The sequence below is a fragment of the Manis pentadactyla genome, chromosome 7 (assembly GCF_030020395.1).
Source record: "Manis pentadactyla isolate mManPen7 chromosome 7, mManPen7.hap1, whole genome shotgun sequence".
In the NCBI taxonomy this organism is placed as follows: Eukaryota; Metazoa; Chordata; class Mammalia; order Pholidota; family Manidae; genus Manis; species Manis pentadactyla.
Genome location: NC_080025.1, coordinates 47,653,728 through 47,670,916, shown reverse-complemented (window position 1 = coordinate 47,670,916; position 17,189 = coordinate 47,653,728). Strand labels below are relative to the sequence as shown.

The following is a 17,189-nucleotide window of genomic DNA, read 5'->3' as shown; positions in this document are numbered from 1 at the left end:
ATCCAGAATATTAATTCTTTTGGCAAATACGTACTGAGCGCCTTCTGTGTCCCAAGCCTTGCTGAGGATAAAGTGGTGGACAAAGTATTTCCCCTGCCCCTACAGAACTCACTGCAGGGCCAGACTATTACAGCGCAGTGGGAAAAGCGTCCCGATGGGGTTCCGTCATGGGGGCCGCGGAAGCGCCCTGGAGGTTGGCCGATCCACTCTAGGGAAGGGCTTCGGGAGGAATGGACAGTGTAAAACTGTCAGAATGAGGGCATGTGGGGGAGGAATGCTGTAGGCAGGCAGACACCGCGGGCAAGTGTGGAGCTGAGAAGCGGAGATCTGGCTGGAGAAAAGCGGGGTCAGTCAGTGGCTCTGTATGGTGCTGAGGATGGCGAACTCCTAAAGGGCACTGCGGGGCCCCTGCAGGGCTTCAGGCAAGGCCACAGTAAGATGAGTGTGTAGGCATGATGCTCTTGTGCTGGCAGAGCATTGAATTGAATTGGAGGAGGATGGGGTCAACACTGGGGAGCTCAAAATGAGTTGTGGAGCCCCTGAGTAACCCGGCAAGTGATGGCCGCGGCCTGAAGCAGGAGGAAGAGGACAGAGTCCCAAGACTGGAAGGAGGTGGCACTGAAAGAACCACAGCTGGCCGGGTGCCCTGAGGAGAGAGGGCCCTCCCCCGGGACAACGGGGTGGAACATGCCCCTGGCTGCACCAAGAGCCTCAGGAGTGGGGGTTCTGTGGGGGGCTGTGCTCAGGGGTGGCCGTGCTGAATTTGAGGGGCCTGGCTGAGCTGCCCCACAGGTGGATTTCTGAGTCCTGAGCTCATCTGAGTTGGGAGGTAGATGAGGACCCTTGAGGAGGAGAAGCACCTGGGACAGGGTCCTCAAGAAGAGCACGTTCCAAAGGCAGCCAGAAGGGACCAATGGAGCGGCCAGTTGGTGGCAGGAGGTGGAGAGGCTGTGGAGTCTGTGTGGGGAGATTTCACAGAGAGTTGCTATGCGGGTAGGAGGGGGCCTGACATGTCCCCATCAGGGGGTTGGTGACATTGCCCAGGGTGTTTCCTTGGGAGGATAGGACAGAGAGGGGCCAGCTGTGTGGCATGAAGAGTGAATGGAAGGGTAGATGGTAGAAACCTGGCTTGTTGGGCAGGAGAAATAACAGGGACACTGCCGGAGGGTAAAATGGGGGGTGGCAGCTCTCATGTCACAAGTGGACAATGTGGCATAAGGACCAGGGCAAAGACCCAAGTCAATAGTGGCTAGTAAAACACTTTGAATGATTTAGTTTTAAATACTAGAGCATTAGATCTACAGTACAGTGGGGTTCCTGGTTCAGCCCTGCCATGTGGGAAAAGCAGTTTATGATGTTCCTTATCTTAAAAGCTGACACCCATTCCTTAAGCATTTAGGCAGCTCTTAGCTCATAGCCAGAGTGTAGCCTAGAGAAACACCAGAAATGCTTCAGAGGTTGGTACAGGTGAGCATTCTTAAGGGAGAGAAGGTTTTGCCAGAGTCTCAAAGGGGTCCAGGACCCAAAATCATTTAAGGACCACCAGGTGTATGGGCTGGAGGCCTAAACTTCATGAGAGACTGTGCCATACAGAATAGAGGCTTTCTGTAAGGACAGCTGATTTCACCTGCCTCCAGGCTGCCCCAAGGACTCAGAAAGGAAACCAGACATGAGCATGTACTTAGCACAGGTACCTGGAGGAGATGACGGACAGATGTCTGTTCCCCTCCCTCTCCCTTCCTGCGGTCCAGGGGTGGCCTCATGCCACCACGCCAGATCTTTGGTCTTGGAGACAAAGTGCGTCCAGGACTAGTCCTCAATCTCTGACCCACTGAATACCCCACTGTGGTGACTACTATCCCCAGCATGTTCCTGAGGGAGGTGGGACACTGAAATCATACTAGGGAAACATACCTTTTATTACTGGCTGGGATGAGACCAAATCTCTCTACTTTTCTACCCTGGTGCACTGGACCACATGTTAGCTAAGAACTCCATTGCCCCTTTAACTTAAAAGCCTACTCACTTATACACTTATTTATTTTTCATTCAGTCATGTCCTCAGTCATCTGTCGGTTCATCCATTGGCTGGTTCATTCATTCCCCACACAGTGTGGAGCATTGTATTGAATTCTGGGCACAGCGATCCTTCAAGTTGTGGAGAATAAGACCATGTCCCAGACAAACCAGACTCGAGTGAGAAGCCTTTTGCCAAAGATTTAGGAGCTCAACCTGTTAAATTAGTAACTTCCAAGCCCCTTACTGTCCCCTATACCCTGAACAGGGAATATAGGGAGAGGGAAGCATGCAGCTCTGTGGCCAGGCCGAGCTCTTCTGAGCAGACGCATGAGTGCAGGCCCTGGACGGGGGAGGTATAAAGGGCCCCGGACTGCCTGCCTTTCCTTTCTCTTGCTTGCTTCTTCCTCGCTTCCTTTCCTTCCCTTTTCTTCCTCCCTTCCTCTCCCTCTCTTTCTTTCTCCCTCCTCCCTCCCTCCTTCCTCCCTTCTTTTCTTCCTTCCTTTCCATACCCAGATTTCCTTTAAATTAATAACAGGATTATTAACACAACAACATGATATTGCATATTATGATCCTAACTCAATAGGTTTTCCCTTTCTGGTACCAGCTGTATGGACTCATTTCTTCCTTGCATGTACATCCAGGTTATTTGCAAGCTCGGGATCTGCCCAGTCGGGGTGTGTTCCCCTTTGTCCAAGGCCTTCTTTGCAACACCGGGTCGAGGTGCAGCAACAGGAGCTATGCAGGGTCGATGGAGCACCATTTTCGGTAAGAGACACACAGACATCTTTTCAGAGGTCATGGGAAGCTGGTCTGTAGCAGGCATGGTGCTTCTGGCCAAGCCTCAATAACCAGGGGCAGATCAGACCCCAGGAAAAGTACAGAGCTTAGAGTTACAAGGAAGTCATTTTTATTAAATTCAGACTCACATGATAATGTCTCCAGCTAATGGTGGTTTCCAGTGGGAGGCCTTTTTACTGTCGGTTTAAGAACCACAGGGTGATTGCTGATCAGCAAATGCCATTTGGACGTAAGGTTTTATTTTCCGTAGGTTAAAACTTGGACTTCCAGATTCCTTGCTTAGCCAACTATTCATTTTGTTGCCAAATGGCCCCCAAGCAAAAGTGTTTGTTTGAGCCACACTGGGTTTTTCCTACTGTGTGATATTTGGTAGGTTCCTGCTTGTAGTTGTGATCAAGTGAGAACAGTGGTAACTCACTTCTTTCTTCCTGATCTAGCTACTTAAGTGGGCTGGGTGACTCAGGAGTCCAGCTGAGACCTTGTCCATGCTAGGCCACACCTGTGGAGTCAGGTGGCATCAAAGACCAAAAAGAGCAGAAGGTAGTTTCTGCGAGAAGAGTCCAAATAAAGGGGGTTTAAATTAGAGGATTCTGAACACCCTGGAAACTTCTCTCAGTGCAGTTAAGAATGAAGGGAAGTGTCCAATTCTTCATGATAGTTTGAATTGATCAGCTTTAAATGACCTGTGTTTTGCTTCATCTATACTTCCAGCATTGAATAACCTAACATATTTAAAGGCCAACCATATTAAACTATCTGATCTTCATCTTTAAGCTGCAAGAAGAAAATGAAAATTTCCAGCTGCTTTTGGACACATCTGGCCCAATAGTTATAAATGGTGCTTACATTTTTTTTTAGATAGGTAACAAAAGTATGACATAAAATCCTTTGCAAATAGTCTGAAATCGTAACTCTGAAATATTCAATGATCTTTTTGTGGGTGTGAAAGAAGAAAATACATAACTCTCTGTCTTTCTGGGAAGATTCAGGGTCTGAGGCTTCTTGGCATTCCCACTGCAGGTCTTTCTGATAATGTAGCCTCCTCCAGGGGGACACTGAAATGCCTTGGAGTGGATTTTGTACCAAACTATATTGACCCTTTACTTTTTAGTTCTGTGTGTCCGTGCAAATCACTTAACCTCTCTGAATCCATTTCTCACGGACCTGCTGCAAGTATCATGAGTATTCCAGACCAAACCCATAAAACCCCTAGTGGAATGCATGGCACAGGAGCACGCCACCCCTGGGTGCTGATGACAGATTCTTATTGTTTGGCTGTGACGATAATGAAATATTCCTCATAGTCACCGGGAAATGACTCTGTCCTTTCTTCTCCATGCCACCCCACTCTCTTCAGTTTGCTGAAACTCAGGTGTTATAACATAAGCCAGATGGTGCTGCACCCCCACATTCTGAGAACGAGGGTCTGGTTCATAGCACTGACGTCATGAAGCCTTTGGCTCGGGTGACCGGGAGTGACATGCCTCGTGTGCAGCAGGTCCTGCAGCAGAGGCAGGAGATATCAAAAGGAGGTGGAGAAGGAAAAGGGTCAGGAGAGAGGGGCTTGGAGAGTGAGAAGGGGACAGGAAGAGGAAGACCATCACCCAGCTTGTCTCTGGTCAAACCTGGCCACGCGGCTGAGCGTTTCCAGCTTGTGTTCTTATTGGTGCAAAAAGGACTTTGGTTGGCCCTCAAAGCCAAAAAGATTCACATCCAATTACTTTGTAGTAATTGTCTCAGTTTACCAGTATCTGAAAGCAGAAATTCCCATTTCAAGTCTGTTTACACATGGTCACGGTTAATCTGGTGTGTGAATTTCCATGTCATGTGTACTTCCCCAGGGAAAGTGTGCTTTGGGCAGAAATTCCACATTTCATCTGATCCTGGTTATGACCATGATAAGCAGCTTCCTCATCCCTGGCTTTGCTGTGGAGTTTCCCTTTAGCTCCAGCCAGAGGATTTCAGAGCAGACCCTGAGTGATTACTGACCGCAGCGTGAGTGGGCATTCCCACGCAGTATAAACAATCAGTCCTATTCTTTTAAGCTAAAGCTAACAGATTTCCTCCTACAATTTCCTTTAGAAGTTTTGTAATTTTAGCTTTTGTTTAGGCGTATGACCCATTTTGAGTTAATTTTGTATATGAGTGTGCCAAGTGTTGAGGTGGCCTTCTTACATGACCTGTCCTATATCCTATCCTATATTATGGATATCAGCTTGTTGAAAACACTATACTGTCCCCATTACACTAGGCTGGCACCTTTGTTTGATCTGACAATAATAGGTAGAACTGTTTCTGTACTTTCCCATTTCAGTGACCTTTATGAATATCCTTAGGCCAATATTCTCCATAACTACAGCTTTTTGGAGATAGTTTTGAAGTCAGGTGAATTAAGTCTTTCATCTTTGTTTTTTTTGTTTAAAATTATTTTAGCTCTTCTAGGTCCTTGAATTTCCACTTAAATTTTAAATTCAGTTTGTTTATTTCTACAAAAATACCTGCTGAGGTTTTGGTTGGAATTGCATCTAAAAAAAAACCCCAGCCTTATAGAGATTTAATTCACATACCATAAAATTGACCCACTTAAAGGATATAACTCGATATCGATAGATTTTGGTATATTCACAGAATTGTTCAATCATTACCACAATCAATTTGAGAAAATTTTAATTGTTCCATAAAGAAAACGTGTATCCATTGGCATTAACTCTGCATTTCTCTGGATCTCTCCAGCTGCTAGTTGAGGCATCCACCGTCCTACTTTCTGTCTCTATAATTTGACTGTTCCGGACAGTCTATAGAAACAGACTTACGGGTGGTTTTTTTGGTAACTGTCTTCTTTCACTTAATGTAATGCCTTGAATATTTATCCGTGTTGTAGCACATACCACTACTTCATTCATTTTTATTGCTGATCAGTGATGTCCCAATGTGTAGCCATCTCATGATGTTTATCTATTTCATCAGTTTGATGGTCATTGGAGTTATTTCTACATTTTGGCTGTTATGAATAATGCTGCTATGAATATGTGAACAGGATTTTTTGTGTGAATATATGTTTTCATTTCTCTTGGGTGTATGCTAGGTCAGATGGTAATTCTATGTTTAATATTTTAAGGAACTGTCTGACTGTTTTCCAAAGTGGCCCCCCATGTTACCCTAGTGTATAAGGGTTTAATTTCTCCACGTCCTCACCATTACTTAGACTTGTAGACATTACTTTGTCTTTTAGATTATAGCCATCTAGATAGGTGTGAAGTGATAGCTCATTGTGGTTTCGATTTACACTTTCCTAAGGGTTAGTGATGTTGGCAGTCTTTCTATGTGCTTATTGGCCATTTGTCTATTTTCTTTGGAGAACTGTTTATTGAAATCCTTTGCCCATTTTTAATTGGGTTATTAGTTTTTTAAATTATCGAGCTGTAAGAGTCCTTCTACAGTCTAGATAAAATGTCCGTTAGCAGATATATGATTGGCACATTTTTTTTTCAGTTGTTGTTTGTCTTTCCATTTTCTTAATTTTGTCCTTTGAAGCACACACTTTTTAATTTTCATGAAGTCACACTTACCTATTTTTTCTTTTGTTGCTTGTGCTTTTGATGTCAAATCTAAAAGGCTTTGCTTAATCCATGATCATGAAGATTTACTCCTCTGTTTTCTCCTAAATTTTTGATAATTTTAGCTCCTACATGTTGGTCTCTGATTTATTTTGAGTTGATTTTTTGTATGATGTGAGGAAGGGGGTCCAACTTCCTTCTTTTCATGTGGATGTCTCATTGTTCCAGGGGATTGCATTTAATCTATAGATTAGTTGGGAAAGAATTGATACCTTAACAATACTGAGTCTTCAAATCCAGCAGCAAACATAAATATAGATGGCTATGATCTAAAAGACAAAGTAATGTCTACAAGTCTAAGTGGAAACTGTGATTTCTTTGACTCACTGGTTACTTCTATGTCAGATGTGTAATTTCTAAATATTTGAAGATTTTCCTCAAATTTTTTAATTACAAATTTATACTTAAATCTGCTGCACTCAGAGAACTCTATGTGATTCAGGTCTTTTTAAATTTGGTGAGGCTTGTTTTATGGCCCCAGCATATGGTCTCCCTTGATGAGTATTTAATGTGTACTTGAGGAGACTATTAGCCTTCTGCTGTTGCCGGGTGGAGTGTTGTTTAAGTCTTTAACATCTTTACTGATTTCCTGTCTACTTGTTCTATAAATTTTCAAGGAAGGAACTGAAACCCCCATTCATAATTGTGGAGTTTTCTTTTTTTCTTTTCAGTTCTATTGATTTTGGCTTCATTTACTTTGAAGCTTTGATGTAAGTGCATACATATTAGGATCATTATATCTTCCTCATTGACTCATTTATCATGATATAATAATCTACACTTATATATATTATATATTATGCATATATTATATTACATATGCAATATATAATATACTGAATATATAATGTATTATATAGTGACATAATCTCTGTATCTCATAGTCCTTGTTTTGAAGTCTACTTTGATATTTACATAGACACTGTAGCTGTCTTTTGATTAATGTCTCATGATAAGTCCATCTTTTTACTTTTTGACTATCTGTGTCTTTATACTTAAAATTTAGACAGCATATAGTTGGTTCTTGCTTTATTATCCTTTCTAACAGTCTTTGCCTTTTGACGATAGACTTTTTATATTTAATATATTGGATTTACCAATATTGCCACATGTTTTCTCTTTTTGTCATCTCTGTGTACTCCTAGTTTCCTCTTTACTGCCTATGTTTATGTAAATTGAGAATTTCTTACTATTTCACTTTTCCCTACTACTCACTTGTTAACTATACCTTTTTATACATTTTTCTAATGGTTTATGCCATTTTATACTAGTATACATGTATTTGAAGAATTCCTAGAAACAAAATTGCAAGTCAAGAAATAAATATATTTTAATTTTCTTGGTCTTTTCCAAATGCTCCTTTTTGGGGATTATAATATTCTATATTCTGTCTTCCAAAATGTGAGGATTTTTTTTTCCTCAATGAGGTCAATAGAGGGTTTTGTTGAACTTCTAAATTTCTTCCAATCTCATATCTTACCAGTTTCTCTATATACAGTTTATACTTATTCTCCTGTGAAATATTTATTCATGTCTTTTGTCCATTTTTCTCTTGGTTAATTATTTTTCTTCTTGATTTCTAGACTCTTCATGTATTAGGGAGTTAAACCCTTTGTCTGTGACATGAGTTATAAATGTTCTTTCCTGAGTTTGTCATTTATTTTTTGACTTTGCTTGTTTTTTTGACTTCCATTTTGAAGTAATTACAGACTCAAAGAAGTTGTAAATAGTATATTAAGTCCAGCTTTCTCAAATAGTGACCTCTTATATTAGTATAGTACAATATCAAAATCAGGAAATTGACATTGGTATAATATTGTCAAGTAGAGCACAGAACTCATTTTGTTTTATCTGTTTTTACATATATTCATTTGTGTATGTGTGTTTGTGTGTGTGTGTGTGTGTGTATTGCAATACAATTTGATCTCTTGTATAGGCTCATGTAACCACCATCCCAACCAATGTATATTGTGACTGTGTTCAATCAATATCTTGTATCTGTTCAGTCAGTGTCAAGAAACTCCCTCATGCTATTCTTGTGTAGCCATGCTTACCCCACCATCCCCGTCTTGTCCCTGGCAACTACTAAATCTGTTCTGTGTAGATAGTTTTGACCTTTTCAGATATAATCATGTATAATCACATTATTTATAATTATGCACATTTATATACATTTATATAAAGTTATATGACTTGAATTATATAGGATGTGATCTTATGAGATTGGCTTGTGTCTTCCCACTAAGCATAATGCTTTAATACCCAAACCTCTTGTTGCGTATGCCAGCTGTTCATTCTTTTTATGGCTGAGTAGTATTCTAATTTATGTTTTAATAGAAGTTCTTTTTAGAAATTATTTTATTGGTAGTTTTTAAATAGCTGAAAATTGTCTTGTTCCAGTGAAAAATGATGGCCAATAAGCAGAGATCTTTTATACCTGGAACAAATGATATCAAATGTGGGTGAGGCCATTTCTTTCCATTGGTATTTTAGAAGAGATTGTGAAATGGTTAGAATTTGAATTAACTGAATTTTCTAGCTGTATCCTTGGAGGCCCTCCCCCTACCCCTGGGGACTTCTTCCCCCCACCCCCCAACCGAACACACTAAGAGTGTGGTCCCTTGTCTCTGCTGCCCTTTTCCAGCTCACCCTGCAGACAGACAGCCCACGAGCTCTTCACTTCGAGAGCTGGGTTGGAAATTCCAAGATTTGGGGAAACTGAGAGTGTGTTGGAAACAGAGATCTCAAAATCCACCAAGTACTTATGGCCAATGTGTCTGCTCTGGAGTTTGGATTATTTTTTAAATAGACCTAAGGAAAGTCCCAAAGAATTCTTGCTCTTTCTTTTATCCTCAGATGGGAGTATCTAAACTTGGCCTCTTCTCTACATCCCAGGTCTGTTACAGGTTTCAAAAGCAACTTGACCCTTGAAGGCTCTCCCAGAGAGCGCCTGCCCTGAATCAGAGGTGGACAATGAGGCAGAGGCCAGTCCCTGGCCAGCCTTACTCACCGCAAGGCAGCTGATCTCCAATATTTCCTTTCTGGCCCCAGGAGAATTAGTTTTGTCTTTGGATCGAGTTGTCTTAGGAAATAACTCTAATTCTGTTAAGAACTTGTTTTACTTGTAAACTACTAATAAAATTAGCACAAATTGTACTAGAAACAACAATCATCTTGCTTTACTTTGCTTGCTCATTCCTGCAGCTCCCATGGTGACAATGAGTCCTTTCCCAGCATTAGCTATAATATTACAACCCTTTATTCATATTTACAGAGAGCTGGGTGCTGGACACTTTGCTAAGATTTTATGTAGATTCCCTCTGCTGACCCTCCACGAACTCTATCAGGTGGACATTATGATCCAGTTTTAAAGATGGTATTCTAAGGAGATGCTGACTTGAGAAACACTTTGATTCCATGGACCCCTCACAGGTCTTAGTCTCCTCATCTGCAGTCTGAGGGGTGGGCCTGGGGAACCCTATCGACTTCTGATGTCCTGTGGTCTGTGGCTGGACCCGCATGAGCACTGGTGCAGCGCTTGCATCCTGGCCTGTTGAGAGGGGGTTCAGTACTGGTCTGAGGGCTAAGAAAGGAGTTCAGTTCCCTGCCTTTTCTTGTCCGCCTCCATTCCAGACCTGGTAAGATCAAGGGTCACATGATCAAAGACCAAATATATGCATATTTGGTTTCCCCCCTGCCCAAGCCCAAAGAAAGAACTGCATTCAGGAGCAGGTAAACTCCTCTACACGCAGACTCCCTGGGGCTCGGAATCTCCACCACCATGTCCATATTTAACCCAGGATTTTCTATGTGCTGCTTCTGCTCTAAACATTTCTCATGTTAGTAATAGTTTATAATCTGGTCTTAAGAACAAATTGAGGTACCTTTGAAATAATAATTAGAAAAAGAACATAAAACCAGCTCATTATTACAGGGAAACTTGCCTTGAATTACGTCAGTCTCTGTAATCTGATAGTTCTGCTCCCAGGACTGTCCCACGTTGGGCGAGGCAGGAGAGCTTGTACCACAGCCCGCAGCGACCCAGGGTCACTTTCATCCTTTAATACCAGGCCACAGCAGAAGCAGTAACTGATTTCTTGTGCTTTTGGAATTCTGACCCATTCAAATTAAAGGCCACGGTCTGAACGGTGAGATTTCTGTCACGTGTATGGAAAGTGATTAAGCCCACGCCCGGCCCTTGGCCTGGCCTCCCTCTCCATGCTGTGCTTTTACCAAAGTCACTTGGCTTCTCAGGCCTCATTCCTTTGGCTCTGAGTGGACTGGGACCCGAAGGGCACTGATGGTTTTATTCCCCAGTCAGTGTCTGTGGAACCTGCTCTGACCTCATTCTAGATTGTGGAGGTATGGTGCCAGCTTAGTTTTTATTTCACCGTAAATTTGCCCTTGACAACTGTTACTTCATGTTCCCAGTATTCTCTGACTTGTAAAATGAAGGAATTGGGATTTAAAAAAATCTGATAGGTTCTGTAACTTTATAAGCCGGGAAAATTTCTCCCAGTTTTACTTTTTTCCCTTTTGGCTACGCTAAATGGAACTGCACACCTAGTCCCTTTAACAAGTTTCTGGCAATTTGTGAAATGAGTCCTATTTTATTTTAAATCAGTTGTTTCTTAGTGATCAAAAATCAATTCCCACCTAATTTGAGCTTAGTTGTGGACTGGGTGGATAATGCTGATTTCAAAGTTCCTGGGAGTGTTTTCTCTTGTTTACTGGGAAAAAAAACCCTCTTTTCGCCCAATACATGGTACATGTAGGAAACTTATCATTTTCCAACTGGAATTGCATAGTGTGCATTTCCCATGCCATGAGGTTGGTACACAGATGTGTGTATCAGGGCCGGTAGGCAGTGTGGGTCGACTTTCCTGGACCGCTAGACTGGGGTTTGGACCAAGCTCCCTCAGAGCTCTGTCGGCACACGGCACACGCAGCTCCAACTCGCCCACAGGAATCTACTTTCAGGGGCCCCGTCTTTAAAAAAGAAAGGAAATCTCACAGCACGTGCTCTCGCGCCTTAGCTGTTCTCTGTAGCAGATGTTTATGGCTTCCTGGAAGTTTTCCCCATTAGAGCACTGCTCTGATAACATTATTGTTAACACATTTTACATCTATTAGTGTCTCAAGCAGGAAAACTACTCACAGCTGAAATAAAATTAAAGGCCAATAAACACCCTGAGGATATATTTCTAACAAATGTGACAAAGGGATACTGTGGTACACATAAAGAAGACAGAAACAAGGCAAAGGCTGGGCCACTCCAGGCCCCTCCTGACTGCAGGCCCCAGGTGCAGGTGCTCTGATTTTCTCCTTGTGTCAGGTGTGCATCCCAGGCTTGGGTCTCAGGGGTGCTCCATCTCCACCATGCACAGCTGTCCTCTTATGAGGAGGTGGCGCACTTTCCACCACTACCTGGAAGTCCTCCAGGATTCCCTCTCCGGGAAGCCCATCTTCTAGGTGCTTGTGATTTGTCCTGGGCACGTGAGCAACACCTGCAGACATGAAGTACCCAGTGGGTGAGTACCCTCTCCTGGGAGGGTCAGCCCTCCAGGCTCAGAGTCAGCAAGGCCTCAGCAGCACATAAATAAAAGGCATGGGTAACATAGCATGCATTAAGTTATGAAAGGTCCTCTTTGTCCACTTCCTTCTTCCTCCAAAGCCGTTTAAGCTGTTATCTGGTTTCCATCCTGGCTTTCTGAAGCCTGCCTCCACCTTGCAGCTGAGGACTCTAAATGGCAATCAGACCATGTGGTTCCTGGGGAAACATCCCAGTTCCCCACTGCCCAGGTGCCCAGGCGGACTCCCTCCCACAGCTGAGCGTGTGGCCCCATTTCTCTCACTGGACACCTTCCTCTTTCTGTTTCTGTCTCCTCCCTCTCTCTCCCTCGTCCCTGGCCCTCAGCCACTTGCAGTCCCCAGGCCTTTGCACATGCTCCTTCTGGCAGCAGGGCCCTGCCCCCAGCACCTCTCTGGCCATCCCCTGGCTGGACCATTCCATTTTTTAGGTTTTAACCTGTGAAGTCTGCAGAGGAGGGTCCCAGTAAACAAGAGAAAACATTCCCTAGCTCATGGCCAGTGTGGTTTTCCTGCTAGCATTTACCTCAGCCCTCAGCTCTGCGGTGTGTCTGTCCGCTTCCGCCCATGTCCTCTCTATGCAGGCAGCTCTTCTTCGCTGAGGTACTGCCCCTGGCGCCTTCCACAGCACAGGCCGCCTGATACGCGCCAGATGAAGGAAAAACAAAATGACTCTAAACATATAAAACGGCTGAGCATCACAGATAATAAAGTGATTGAGAACAACTCTCTCTTTTTAAAGCAAAGATTTTTAAGAAGGATAATTTCCATTTTGAATGAGGGTCAAGTAAATGAGCTCGTAAGAGCAGTTGGAAGTGTAAACAGGGGCAAGTTGAACTGAAATTGCTTTGGCCTTGGGTATGACAACTTTAAAAATGTGGAGGAAATGTGCCTGTGGAGAGTTCTACTCTGGGTATTTATTCCATTCATTTAAAGTTCATCTAGGTTCCAAGCTGCAGCTGGTCACCGTGGGCAGGTGGATGACCTGGTCTTCCTGAAAGAGATACAGGACCTTGCTGAGGAAATTTATGAAATGATGGACAAGGCAAAAAACTTACAGCATCTTTGGGTGAAAAGATCCAAGACTCCAGGTAAGTAAAGCTGTCCGGGCCATCACTGCCCTCTGTGGACCAGGCTTGGGGCTGGGGGCTGTGAGAACCTGTGTCTTTATGTGCTGTCGGCACGTGAGTCCCCCTCGTGCAGCAGGCTGTCCTTATGGGTCTTAGAAAAAGGGCCCCCCCATGGAGCAGGCTCAGCACCCACGCGGGCTGTGGAGGGTGGGCTGGATGCCTGTGCCTCCCTGGAAGGTGGGGACACCTTGAGCAGGGCAGTCATCAAGGCGTTGCAGGGCCTGCTTATCTCTGCAGCCCTCTCCGCACTGCCTTCTCTTTTCCTTTTTGGCTGGCTTACACACACACACACACACACACACACACTCTCTCTCTCTCTCTCTCTCTCTCCCTCTCTCCTGATTCCTTTCCCCACCTCTGGTTGGCTTGGATTGATCTCTTCATGTTAGCAATCTTTTAATTATGGTCTTTGATTGATTAGTTTGCTTTGATGACAAAGCTTTTGTGTTATTGGGGTCATTTATTTTCTTCATTATAAAGCATGTCCACATTCTAAGAGGCTTCAATCCTTATTTATAAATTAACAATAGAGAAAGTGAGACTGGATAGCTCACTAAAAGCTGGGCTTGCTGATGGAGAAGCTTGGACCTTGGCAAGGGGCCTCTACACACTTTGCTGAGTGTGAACTTCATTGATCAACTGGGGTCCAGTGATCCTGACCCCCCTCCAACACTGTTGTAACCTCAGCTGCCACATAAAATGCAGGACATCCAGTAAAATTTGAATTTCAGGTAAACAGCAAATAATTTCTTAGTATAAGTATGTACTTTTGTTAAAAATTATATACTCATAGTAAAAGTGATTTGTTGTTTATTTGAAATTCCAATGTAACTGGACATTCTGTGTTTGTATTTGTTATATTTGGCAACTCTAAGTACCCATCTCAAATTTGTCTTTTCACATAACCTCTTTCTCTTCATGAAGAATATACAAGAAAATGGAATGAAGAGTTTGGCAGAAAAATGGAGAGCAGACTCCCCAGAGGAGGTGACACGATGTGTTACTTCTAAGACAAAACGGTGTCTTTGCAGATTTCTCCAGGGACCTAAATGCACCAGCAAGAGATCAGAATGGCTTCAGACACCAAATGATGGAGTTCCTGTTAGGGGCTCTTAGGGGATCATTCTACGCCTATGAAATTTGTTTTTCAAGTGAGGTGTTTAACACTCTGTTACACAAAAAACTAATTGATTTTTTTGTTTTTTTTGAGATGAGCTCTCCATCTGCACTTTTTTTCAATTTGCTATGATCTGAGCTCTCTCCCATGGGATATGTGTAAAAGAAAATCTGTTCCTCTACTCACAACACTTCTGACACCAAATATGTGGCTTTTCCACACCAAGAAGTTTTGCAGTCCAAGAAGTTTTGCACCACCCGGGTATCCTACCATTTAATCAGTTGTCACGCTGACCACTCGGAACGAGCACAGACCCCACAGATGGAGGGCCCAGCCCCACCACTGCCCCCACTTTTGACTCCATACAGTGTCCCTGGGTTACCCACACTTCTGTCCAACGTGGCTGTCAATCAGTTCCTATGACCCCTGTCCTCGGATTCTGCTATGACTCACAGAATTCAAGGAAACACCTTGCTTACTGGTTAATCATAATGGATATTGTAGAGGATGCAGAGGAAGAGCTAAAGGGAGAGGTTTACAGGGCTAGGACCAGAAGGATCCTGAGCACAGGAGTGTCTGTCCCCAAGCAGTTAGGGTCTGTCACCTCCCGGCCTGTGGACTGTTCACCAGCCAGAAGCTTTCTGAACCCACTTAGGGTTTTTAGGAAGGGTCCATTCAGTAGGTGTGGTTGATTAAGTCATTGCCCCTGGGCGATGAACTCACTGCCTCCTGCCCCTCGCTGGCGGTCAGGGGTAGGGAGGTAGAAGTATATTCTCTAACCCCACCTGGGTCTTTCTGGGGACAAGCCCCCCACCCACAAGCTATCTAGTCATATCATTAGCATACAAAAGAGTCCAAAAGCCCTAGTCATATCATTAGCATTCTAGAGAGTCCAAAAATCCTAGAAGCTTTTTGGTCAGGTCCAGGGACTAAGACCAAATATTATAACAAGAGAAGCTCCTATCATCCTCACCGCTCAGGAGGTTATGAGGGTTTCAGGAGCTCTGTGTTGGGGACCTGGGGCAGAGACCAATATATATATTTCCTGTTATGTCACAATGTGATTCTAAATATAACCTGGAAAATCATAATTTCACTCTTCTCTCCCTCCTCAACTTTTATCTTATTTTTCCCTTTACTTAGTCTGTCCTGTCCTGAATGCTCACAAGGTGTGTGGAATTAGAGATTGATAAAATAATACATACTTCCTGGCAAATTTTTGAAATTTGGTTAACCAATTAACCATTTTCCAGTTTATTTATTATCAATGTGTCCTGGAAATCAAAAGTGACTGTTCCCTTCAGAGTCATTCTCCAATTTGGGTGTAATCATCCCTTGGGCTGGGACTCTGTGATGGTTCATTTGGTTTTAGATCTAAAATAGGACCTCAGAAAACGCTTTCTGATTGCCTGTTGAGCTAATATCTCCGAAATCTTCTTTATCACAGATTCTTCTTATGGTTCCAGTTTTCCAGCTGTAAGTATTGTTGGGGGGAAGGGTTTTCCTCTGCCCTTCATGCTTCTTCCTGCTGGTCCAGGAATCAAAGACATTAACAGGAGAGAAAAATTGAAGTTTAGTTACGTAGGTATAGAGACCCAGTAATAAAAGTGAGACCCAGGGAAATGACCAAAGCAGGCAGTTTTTATGCATTTTAGACAAAGAGACAATAAATATGTGAGGAATTCACAAGAAAAAGAAAACTTAGGTTTGGGAGCTTCAGTTAGTGAGGAAGGAATTCTAAATGGCCTTGGTCTAAGTTAGGGAAAGTAACAGCATTTGTTTATGCAGCCTTCTCTGCTCCAAACTCCCCATCTCTGGGCTTAAGAATGCCGTCTACCCTCTGGGCGCATGGACGGTATGCTTCACGTGGGAGATTTATTTCCTTTACAGTATCTTAACAAAAGTTTGAAACTTAGTCTTCAGAGATATAGTGGTTAAGTTCAAAGGACTGATTTTTAACATTTTTTCAAGCACTTTTCCTAATGATTTGATATTTAGGAACACTATTTTAGACAGCCAGAATCACTCAAGAGATGGTTTGAAAGGGGAGTTTTAATGTTGTCCAGCAAGGCTGTGAGCCCAGAAAGCAGCAGGGGAAGGCTGAGGCCCGTGGGTGGTGGGTCACTGAAGTGAGTGGCTTTATGAGACGGGCTTGGAGTGCCTGATCTCAGCAGGTCTGGGATTCATGTATCTGGCACATAACTTGCTCTGCCTTCTTCCCCGCTCCCTTCAAGACCTCCCAAACCTAGGGCTACACACCTCACTTGTCTCAGTGCCATCAGAACCCCCTCCTGGCTGCTCCCTGCTGCCCAACACTGTGACAGTCAAACAGGTGTCCAGACACTGTCAAGCTAGGTAACTAGTTAGGGCTTCAGTGGCATGTATGACAATGGTAACTGGTTGTCTGATTTGACAGTGATGGATTTCGTGGGGGGAGTCCGTGTCACTTTGTGTGTGCCTAGAGTACTCAGCTGCCAGGGGCAGTGGGGACTGGGCAGCTGGGGACTGTAACTAGCTGGACATTTTCCAAGGGAAGGTGTGAGGAGCATGGGGCAGAGGGGTGCATGGTTTGAGGAGAAGTGGCCAGGGCCCAGAGGGCAGCAAGAAGGAGAGCAGGCAGCACTGATGGGGGAACTTGGGGCTGTGCAGGCAGCTGGGCAGCAGCTGGATGGAGGGGCATGGGGCTGCCATGACTAGTGAAAAGGTCAAGGTCTTGGCCTGGGAGCCGGAGCAGGGGTCACTGTCTCTCCTAAGAGAAGCTGAGTGTCCAGGTATCGGACAGGCAGGCGTTGTGCTGGTGGGAGTTGCAGTGAGTCAAGGCCCCCCTCCGAAACAGGAGGACAGGACCCCCGCTTCCCACTGAAGTTGGAGTGGAGGCGGCTCCCTCTAGGACGCTGGAGGTCTGAGGAGCCGTCT

At 44.0% G+C, this 17,189-nt stretch overlaps 1 protein-coding gene across 2 annotated transcripts in view; it reads left to right on the top strand.

Annotated features, from left to right (window-relative positions):
• The window catches only part of ABCA13 (ATP binding cassette subfamily A member 13), a 390,923-nt gene that overhangs the window by 19,775 nt on the left and 353,959 nt on the right, over positions 1-17,189 (top strand). For both annotated transcript variants that reach the window (XR_008998757.1, XM_057505338.1), the window contains exons 3-5: positions 2,664-2,787; positions 12,963-13,117; positions 15,721-15,749. Coding sequence is in view for 1 of the 2 variants with exons in the window: in XM_057505338.1 (XP_057361321.1) it covers positions 2,664-2,787; positions 12,963-13,117; positions 15,721-15,749 (308 nt within the window). In the remaining variant the exon portion in view is untranslated. The remainder of the gene's footprint in view (positions 1-2,663; positions 2,788-12,962; positions 13,118-15,720; positions 15,750-17,189) is intronic.